Genomic DNA, 10465 nt, shown 5'->3' on the forward strand with positions numbered 1-10465 from the left:
CCGGGCTCCTAAATGCAGGTCTTCCTCCTGCATTATTTCCGAAACCCTCAGAGCCTGGGCCTGGTAGCCCAGTTGGCGGGTCCATGATTGTCTCTCGTGAACTGTTCTGCGGCCTGCTGTCTGCAACGCAAGAAGAAAGGAGAAGAACTCGCAGGGGTGGTCTGCAACGGGCGTGCAGGAAAGGTGAGCACCAAACCCAAGATGTGATTAGCATATCAGGTTAGTCTTGATTACCCACTACAGGAACACAGAAAGTCAGAAAAGAGCTCAGAAAAGGGTGAAAGAACCAAGAAAACTTTTTCTTCTTGTTCACTGCAGCAGTTGCAGGTTAAAGAGTTGTGTTGTTGCATTTGAAGGTATTTTCTCAACATGTAGTTATGAGTTTGCAACATAATATCCCCAGAGAAGACGCAGAGCAGGAGGAAGAAGAGGAGGAAATGGCAGCTTCTCAGGTAATTGTCCTGTCCCTGGTCTGGGGCTGTGTCTGCTTTTCCTTCTGGAATGCCTGGACTGAGAATCTGCAAACCTTTAGTTCTCTGCTTCTAATTTTTCTGCCTGGGGTGTTTGTTATCAAAAGCTTATTTTCTCTCTCTTTTCTTTTAATAGTGAAGCCAGGCTCCTTAGACTATTTCTCCTTTGTGTCCCAGAGCCTTTTTTCCATTGTTTGTGTCCCAGCTTTCTAGAGAGCGTGATGCATTCCCAATATGAATTAGTGACTTTCAACAGATGAATGTATTCCCTTGGTGAGAGATCAATTCAGAGAGGCACTGGTATCCGAGATTCCCACTGGGATGTAGTTCAGTGTTGGGATCTTAGAGAAGTAGGGGAAATGCAGTGATGAGTTTACATCTGGATGCAATTCAGTTCTTTAGAACAGGAGTAAGAAAATGTCCTTATAAGTAGAATGAACTCAGCAGTCCAGAATTTTTCAGAAATGAAAAAAGTTGCAGACACTATCCTCTATATCTGTAAGAAACAATAGCTGTTAAACGTATTATTAGGTTACAGATCATGGGAGGTATATATGAAGTGAAATTTGCTTAAAACTGACATCTTTTCATCATAGGTTCAGATCATGGATTCCATAATATTGCCAAAATATCCGGTGGTAATAGTGCATTTTTCCTTGTACTTCTTACCCCATGACCTCAGATGTTCACTGGTTTAGGTGTTTGTGTGAGATTCCCATGCTATGAAGTTCATTTTTTTTTTTTTTCCTGTCTGTCTTGAACAAGAGTCTTGGAAAGAAAAACTGACGGATGTGCCTAACTATCACAGTTAATGGGGAAACTCAGTATCTTTTTAGTTTCTCTCTGGTTTGGAAAATGAACACTGTTGGCTAAAACCAATGCACAACTTGATAGTTTCGAATCAAGCTTTATCTGGGGCAAAATGAGGACTGCAGCCCTGGAGATAGCACCTCAAATAGCTCTGAGAGACTGCTTTATAGTGGCAGTGGGGGAAAGTCAGTCTATAAGATTTTGGTGAAGGGGTGTTTTGCCGAAAGTTTTCACTTTTGTCTCAGGTTTATTAACTAAATCACTTGTTACATACAAATAAATAATACAGATATTTACTTAAAAATTGCCGAACTTACTTTCAATATACTAACATTAAAAGAAAAGAGAAGTAAAAACAACAGAGGATACATCACCAAATTGGCTTCTGACAAACATCCAGACTTGGAACAGCCCTGGGAAGTCCCAGGACACAGCACATCTGGAGTCTCAATGGGGAAAAGGTACCAAGCAGACCTTCTGCTCATTGGGTGAGACTTCAAACTTTGCATTTCGGGTCTGGTTTATAATCCCAGGAGGGATACAACTGATAACTTCACCAATCTGTGACCAAATTGCAAGCCTGGTTCTATGTTAAAGCTGTTTGTTTTGTCTTGTAAAACTTGGAATTTTGCTAAACCTGGGGTTCGGTTGGCTGGGTCCCCCAAGGTCTCAACAATCTCAAGATTTCTCCCTCACCTTATCTCTGGTGCTGCAAGTCTTGTACTCACTGCAGGCAGTCACTCAGTCGCTTTCAGTCAGGGCAGAGTCCAGGCAGGTTAGAAGCAAGGTCAGAGGCCTGCTCGGCTTTGTCTCTGAGGCCTAAACCAGGCTATTCATTTCATTTCCCTAACAAGGGGGAGTTCAGTGCAGTCAGGCTCTTACTTTACAAAAGGTTTTCTGCCAGTCATGAGGAGCTGGTGTCACCATTTAGTGATTTTCTAGATATAAAGAGATGCAAGGGTTTGGATCATGAAATCAGTTCCTGACAAGGCCTGTTCCACCAGATTCCCTGGAGCAGAGTGCCTCAATCCACCCTGAACTCCCTCTGGGGAGAGTTTACAGCTGCAGGGACCATAGGGCTCATTCTTCCCAGAGACAGATGGCAAATGCCCTGGTTCAGTTGCTGGCAATCCTCTTGGCAAGTGCCAAATTGTAGTTGACAACACTCACGTGTGTTTAGTAGAGATGCTAGGTTTTGGGAGGGAGGGTTTTCATTACTCAAGTCCAGGTCTGATCACTTCCGGTACACTCTGCGCTCACATCACACACATAGTCTCATTACATTTTTGAATTTTCCAGAATGTTTACAAGAATCATGTTAGTGCTAATCTATGTTCAACTGTGCTAAATTTTAAAATATAGCTCTGTGCAAAAGATAGATTTTCAGGAAATTAAAAAATTCAGAACCAGAGCTCTACTTTATTTTATATCATTGTGTATGTCTGCATCCTAGTCTTTTTAAAAATTAATATCATCCTCAAATACTTATGCACATTTTTAATCAGTTAAAAATTATACTGATTTTATTGACATGACAGTTTTTCTCTGTTACTAAGTATATAGCCCCATTTTAGTGTATGTTTATGTGCAAGAACATGTTGATATGATTTGATCTATTTTTTCTTTGAAGAGTCCCTCAGAAGGGAATCATGATCCACTCCAGTATTCTTGTCTGGAGAATTCCATGGACAGGGGAGCCTGGCAGGCTACAGTCCATGGGGTTACAATGAATAGGACAAGACTGAGTGACTAATTTACAAATATTATCAAATATTATTTACAAATAAAGAAATTTCTATAAATTTTCATTAGAGTTGTCTCTGTGTATTTTTCTGTTTATTAAAGTCTAGAGTCCATAAATTGAAGTAAAATTTAAGCTCTGCCATTTACAGAATATTTGTTAAAATATTTGCCAAAAGATGCGTCAGCAATATTATTGATTTTACATTATTTCTGTTGCACATTTTCAAGACTCTTCTAAAATTGTCAGAAAGATATATAATATATACTAAAATTAAAATGATTCTTACTGCCAAGGTTACTATCCTATTAGACAGTAAAATCATTAAAACACTTGAAGTTGAAAGTTAAGTATGAATTCTTCCCTTACTTTCTACTTCGTTGCTGTTCAAAAATAGTCATTAATGGAACACAATTTTCAACATTGCTAGTTAAAATAAACTTGTTTAAAATGGGCCACATTTGTCCCATTCCAGTACTCTTGGATCAGAGTATGCTTTTTAAAAATATTTCCTGTTTCTTTGATAAACAATTTATCCTGTGTCACATGAGTAAAACACTCAAAAATAAATATGTCAATGTTGATCTGATTATTTTACAATTTCTCTTCCAGATCAGAATAGTTTCTGTAGTGATTTGTGGATCATATCTCATCCTCTTCTCTTGGGGTTAGCAATATGGTACAAAATATTATATTATATTAAATTATATTATTGTGTAATACCGGCCACTCTCCTAGATCAAAACCAGGTCTCTGAACTTGCTGTTTTCATCTTGGGTCACATTAGGAAGTCTTCCCAGAGAAGGCAATGGCAACCCACTCCAGTACTCTTGCCTGGAAAATCCCATGGGCGGAGGAGCCAGTAGGCTGCAGTCCATGGGGTCACTGCAAGTTGGACAAGACTGAGTGGCTTCACTTTCACTTTTCACTTTCATGCATTGGAGAAGGAAATGGCAACCCACTCCCGTGCTCTTGCCTGAAGAATCCCAGGGAAAGGGGAGCCTAATGGGCTGCCGTGTATGGGGTTGCACAGAGTCGGACACGACTGAAGCAACTTAGCAGCAGCAGCAGCAGGAAGTCTTCCCACAGCCATATGACACATGTACTTTGTATTTCAGGGACGGCTGAGGTTCCAGGATGTGGCCATAGATTTCACTCTAGAGGAGTGGGAGTGCCTGGACCTCAGTCAGCGGGAATTGTACAGGGACGTGATGTTAGAGAACTACGGGAACCTAGCCTCCTTGGGTGAGAATAACTTTCTTCCAGAATCCCTTATCTACCCACCTGGTTTTGGTCCTTTCATTTGTAGAATGTCTCCTGGAATCTTCTGCTTCTTATAATAGAGTTTCAGATGCCTGCTTTTTAGGGGAAAATGGGAATCTGTGAGTTTAGAAAGAAGACTTCATGATGATTATGATTGTAACCTTTTTCTTCCTTGATATAATCTGCCACCTTTTAGGTTAATGGCAATTCTGTAAGTTTTGTAGTATAAAAGGATGTCTCTTTCCTTTTCATATCAGATTTCTACTACTTACTTTTACCTTAGCAGTACTTCACTAGAATCTCAGATCTGTTCTTTAATGTATTTGTTAGTATTGTAAATGTCCTTTCATTAAAGTATTTGGGAAAATCATTCTCTAGGCTGTATTAACAGTCAACCATGCATTCTCTTTGTGCATGAATACATATTGGATTGGAAACTGATGAAACTCTAGCAAAACAAATATTCCTTTCTCTGATGAACAGGTCTCGTAGTGTCTAAGCCAGACCTGGTCACCTTTCTGGAGAAAATGAGGGATCCTCAGAATGTAAGGAGAATGGAGACAACAGCAATACACCCAGGTATGTCTGAATGGATGGAGCAGATGGTTCAGGTGAGAGGTCCAAGCATCAGAGAGGAATCTATCCTTTGTATATGGTTTCAGAAGATCTGCTTCAGTGGATATGATTTTGGGGAAGTCTGGTTATATTTCTGTTGCTGTCATAGATGGATATCTCCTGCCCCATTGTGTCTCTTTAATCATTCATGAATTCATCTCTAGTGATTACTTTTCTCATTCACAGTGAGAGTTAAAATTCTCTTCTTGGCCTGTGACAACCTGCATGAGTTGGCTACTCTTCCATTTCATGGGGATCCTGGGAAAACTGTGCCCATTTCTGAGTAACTCTATGATGCTCCTTTTAAAGTTTGTTTCTACCTTTAGACAGAAGTATGTGAGTGGAGTTGTAGACAAACTGTTAAAGTTCTAGGAATACTGGGGGTGGATTTTTTTTTCTTCTGATTTATAATTTCTAAAACACTGGAAGCTACAAATATGAACTTATAAGTTTTAAACTCAAGTCATTTCTTCACTGCATCAGTCAAAACCTCCCTAAAATGAGAGAACGCAAATCTCAGGGTTACTTCAAAGTTTCTTTTTTCTTTATATGAATTCATGTTAAATATATTAAGTGTATCTGTCCCAATTCCTCAATGCTAAAATACTTGAATATAATCAATTACCTCAAAGAATGTGAAAATAAATTGGCATAAGAGATTAGAACATTTTCCACCATATTTTTAATGGTTGTTAAACTATTAGAATTTTTAGATAATATAAGGAAATCTTTCAAAAATGATCTTATTGGAGTATAGCTGTTTTACAATGCTGTGCTACTGTACAGCAAAGAGAATCAATTATACACATAAATGTATATCCACTACATATCCACTTTTTTGATTACTTCTCATTTAGGTCTCCATAAATCACTAAGTAGAGGTTCCTGTGTTCTCATCATATCTTTAAAGTCTTACTTCTTACTTAATTTCTGAAGAATGACTATTAATTTATCTTGTTTGTTATCAGTTTCCCTGGACTTTATCCCACATGTCCTCACTTTCTGATGAGTTCTCTGTCAATATCAGTTATGACTTTTAGATTCAAACATCTAATAGAACATTCTCAAATAAAAACTGTGTGATAAGAAGTGGAGCCCAGTGAGAGCCCTTCCTAGAGCCTGGCAAGGAGGGGCTGGCACAGAAGGAGAGAGGCTGCAATGGTGGGTCTTCCCTTTGGGTATCACTCACCGATGGTGCTTTGCACTATAGAAGTTCAGGCTTCCTCCACAAGCATTTCATTTGCAGAGCTCCTCCCTCCCTCCTGTCTCCTCAGGATGTCTCCTCAAGCCAACCGCAGTCCTCTGCCTGGGTCTGCTCTCCAAACCCCACATTCCAGCACCCAGCCCTTGTCTGCAGTGGTGCCCTCTCAGGGTGGTGCCCACTCAGCCCTCTCAGGCTGGGTGGGCAGGGCAGGAGTCAGCAGCCTGTGTACAGGTCTCACTGTGTCCTGCTGCCACAGACTGTTGCCATGTTCTCTTCCCACAGAGAATGAGGCTCCTCTTCTACCCCAACTGAGCTCCCATCCCATCCCAGTGACCGGCTTCCCCAGATGTCAACCTCTCCTCTCTTCAGTTCCCCCACTAGGATTGGAGGTCCCATACCACCTCTTCCATTTCCTTCTTCTTTCTTTTGTCCTACTTGGCTAAGCAGGAACCTTTCTTGTCCTTTTAGGTGTCCAAGATCCTCTGTTAGTGTTCAGCTGGGCTCTGTGAGAGTTGTCCCATTTGCACATGTATTCTCAATGCATCTGTAGAGAGATGAACTCCACGTCTTCCTAATCCTCTGCCATTTTGATCTTTCCATCTCTATTTTATCCTTAATCTAGCAAAGGTTCATCAATGTCATGTAAATATTTAAGGATGTTCACAGAAAATACTAAAATGACTTGTTATTTGGTATCTTTCAGCTGCGTCTTCTTAGGACACCCTGGGTTTGATGCCAAAGGATCCAGGGTTAGGAGATGTATTCCCAAAATCAAACCTAGAAATAAATGAAAGATTTCACCTTGGCAACTTACATTTAATGAAAGACTGGGAATATACAAGGGCATGTGAAATACAGAGAGGATGTTTGCAACGACATAAGGAAATTGAGACAGTTTCACATAATACAGATATGACTGTCAAAAAAAAAGTACTATGAGTCAGTTTGGGAAAAACACCAATTTCAGGCATCAATATCTGCAGAGAGTGCATGTTTTTAAGCAAAGACCCACATCATTTTTGAAATATACATATTCTCTGAAAGGAAATGTCTAAAATCTGGAAAGATATCCAGTCCATACTGCAAATACTCATTCAAACTATTCTGAATATAGGCTTCAATTAAACATAAATTCAAACATGTCTGAAAACCAGATATTTAAAAATCAGGGGGAAAACTCCCAATACAAGCAGTTTGAGAGATCGGTAAGCAAGGGGTCATTAGTCTTCCAACAACAGATATATTCTTTCTGTTTCAATATTTGTAATGTTGATAATAATCCAAGACACTTAATCCAACCACCATAGTTCAATACATATCGTGATATGGTTAATGGGGAACAACTTTTCATGTGTACTAAAATAGGTCAGGCCTTAAGTAAGAGCTCCACCCCCAATAATTACAAGACTATTTGTGATGGAGTGAGACGCTATACATGCAATGACACTGGGCATAAGGTTGAACAAGTCTCAAACCTGAACAAGTATCAGAGACCTCAATGTCCACACAAGGTTTTTAAAAGTAATAAATGTAGGAATATCTTTTATCAATGAACACATCTTTATATAAGAGTATTCATATTGGAGAGCAGACTTATAATTGTAATAAATATGATAATGTTTCTTTTTTTTCCTTGTTTTTTTGAGATTTTTAAAATTTGAATCCAGTTTAAATCAGTGTGTGTGGTTCATTTCTGCTCCTTCACTGCTGAACCTGGGGGCTCAGTCTGCTTCAGCGTTTCTGTCTTCTTATTGTCCGTGATGACCAAGGTGTAAAGGTATCTGCTGCATCGAACTGAAAACTTCACATCATCCTTATTTTTCTTGATCTTGACAGATTTGGCATCCTTTCGCCCAGCTGTGAGCCGATTGTCCTCGATTTCTTCAGTTTTGCAAGGCATGGCGACAATGCGCGGAGATTGCAAGGGGAACAGCAGGAGAGAATCGCTTGGAGCACCCCGGAAAGTTTCTGATCCGTCTTCAGATCTTACTCGACAGCAGAGGATTCAGAATCCACGGAAAGAGAACAAGTGTAATATATGTGGGAAAGTCTTTACTAACTCATCCAACCTAAGTAGACATAGGAAAATCCATTCAGGAAGGAAACCTTTCAAATGTACAGAGTGTGGCAAAGGCTTTATGCGTGGCACTGATCTTACACAACATCAACGAATCCATACCGGCCAGAAACCTTATAAATGTAAGGTATGTGACAAAGCCTTTAACTGTAGCTCAAGTCTTACTCGACATCAGCGAGTTCACACTGAAGAGAAGCCTTATAAATGTACAAAGTGCGGCAAAGCCTTTAAACAGAACTCAAGTCTTAATCATCATCAGCGACTTCATACTGGGAAGTCCAACCAATTTAACAAATGCAGTGAAGTCATTACTTGCTGCTCAAGTCTTACTGAACATCAGGTAATTCATTCTAGAGAAAAGCCTTATAAATGTAAGGATTGTGGCAAAGGATTTATCAAAATTACGAGCCTTATTCCACACCGCCGAATCCATACTGGAGAGAAACCTTATAAATGTAAGGAATGTGGCAAAGCCTTTACCCAAAGTTCAAGCCTTACTCAACATCAGCGAATTCATACCGGAGAGAAACCTTATATATGTAAAGAATGTGGCAAAGCCTTTCGTCAGAGCTCAAGTTTTCATAAACATCAGAGAATTCATACTGAAAAGAAACCTTACAAATGAAAGGAATGTGGCAAAGGCTTTAATCAGAGCGGTCATCTCACTAGACATTTGAGAGTACACATAGTAATAAAACAAGTGATGGAAGAGATTTGTCCTAAACATACACCAGAAAACATGAGAGTTTACACAAGAAACACATGGGAATGATGTAATAAATATGTAGAAAAGTATTTAATCAAAACTCAAATCTAAGTAAATATCAGAGATGGCTTATTAGAAAGCATTTCGTCAATCCTGTTTTCTGAAGTTACTCTGAAGGAGAATTACTGCAGAGAGTAATCTGTAGTTAAAACATTGAATCAATGTTTCATATCAATAGAAAATTGATATGTTAGTATGGATCATGAGATGAATGGTTGGTGTTTAAGAAGTTACAGTTATTAGCATTGTATCCTTGTTTAGACTGACATGATTTGAGATTATTTGAAAACCAAAATGAATGTAATTCAACTGTCAAATACTCCATGCTAGGCTTTGTTTCTAGTGTGTAGAAACAAACTTTTTCTGATGGTTACTACCTCAAAGATGAGAGAAGACCTTCTATATTGTGTTGGAACCATTTGTATCTAATCTCCACTAGAAGATTAAAGACACAGTAATGTAAAATGTACAATGAACATCTAAATGGAGGTGTTTGTCATTGATATCAAATATCCCTGTAGGTCACGTCATGTAAGTGACGATGGACTCTTTCCATGTATTAAAGTAAGACAGAGGTTTGTTCTAAATTTTCAGTAGTTATATCACTTGATTTGTAAGAACTCAGTGACGGTTAACTAAAATATTGACATATCTATAATATCAACGAAAGTCATGGATATTAGTTGACAACGTTAAAATAAAAACATCTTCTGTGGTAACCTAGAAACATATGGGAAACCCTTCCTGAAAAAATCATATAATTAGGGTTTGTCAATTTACTAAGTGATTCCTAGCCTCTGTTTTGTAAACCATAGAAATCACAATTCTCAGATCATTGTATCAGAAAAATAAATATCTTTCTCTATGCTTATAATTTGTATTTTAATCAAGGATCACACAGTGGGTTGTAAAAGGTTTTATTTCAACTATGTTCTAAATATGCTAATTAATAAAAGTGAATAGTTTTTAGTGTTTTGGTTGATTGTAATGAATTTAGTGTTAACCCACTACTACCACCATTAACCTCTCCCACCTTTTTTAAGGTTGTAGAGAAGAGACTAACAAACTATTTGGTAGCAGAGAGAGATGCCATTTGGCTTTAAACCTCTAATAACTTCAGATATTTTCCACCATTTCTATGTTGTATCTACTCTCTCATTTTGTAACTACTCGGACATTGTGACGGTTCTAATAAGAAGGACCATACAGAGTACTGTTGAGAGCTTCCCTGACTGGTCCATGCTATTGCTGCCTCAGTGTCTGTCTGGGGAGCAGGCAGCCTGCAGGTCCTTGAACTCACACCAGCCAGTCCTGTGAGCACCTCCACTAGGTGACCCCCTTCCTTGAGATCAGCAGTCTTGGGGAACCCCAGGGTCTACTGCACAGGCCCCCCTTCAATGACACCCTCAGAGCTCACCAGAATCCTGCTCCTCTTGGTTTGAATGGACCCATCCACGCTCAGCCTGGGGAGCCCACAGCACTTCACCCAGGGTCCTTTATAAAGGCCTGAACCCCAAGT

General features: G+C 39.2%; 1 protein-coding gene and 1 pseudogene across 1 annotated transcript; one reads left to right on the plus strand and one right to left on the minus strand.

Annotated features, from left to right (window-relative positions):
• Positions 1-7790: 7790 nt before the first annotated feature.
• LOC104983038 lies at positions 7791-8003 on the minus strand (annotated as a pseudogene).
• Positions 8004-8010: 7 nt separating this feature from the next.
• Positions 8011-8805, plus strand: LOC104983039 (zinc finger protein 93-like). Its single transcript, XM_010832535.1, has one exon. It carries the CDS (start codon positions 8011-8013, stop codon positions 8803-8805), a length of 795 nt encoding a protein of 264 aa, XP_010830837.1.
• The last annotated feature ends 1660 nt before the right edge of the window (positions 8806-10465 follow it).

Source organism: Bison bison, unplaced genomic scaffold (assembly GCF_000754665.1).
Source record: "Bison bison bison isolate TAMUID 2011002044 unplaced genomic scaffold, Bison_UMD1.0 scf7180017861063, whole genome shotgun sequence".
NCBI classification, from domain to species: Eukaryota; Metazoa; Chordata; class Mammalia; order Artiodactyla; family Bovidae; genus Bison; species Bison bison.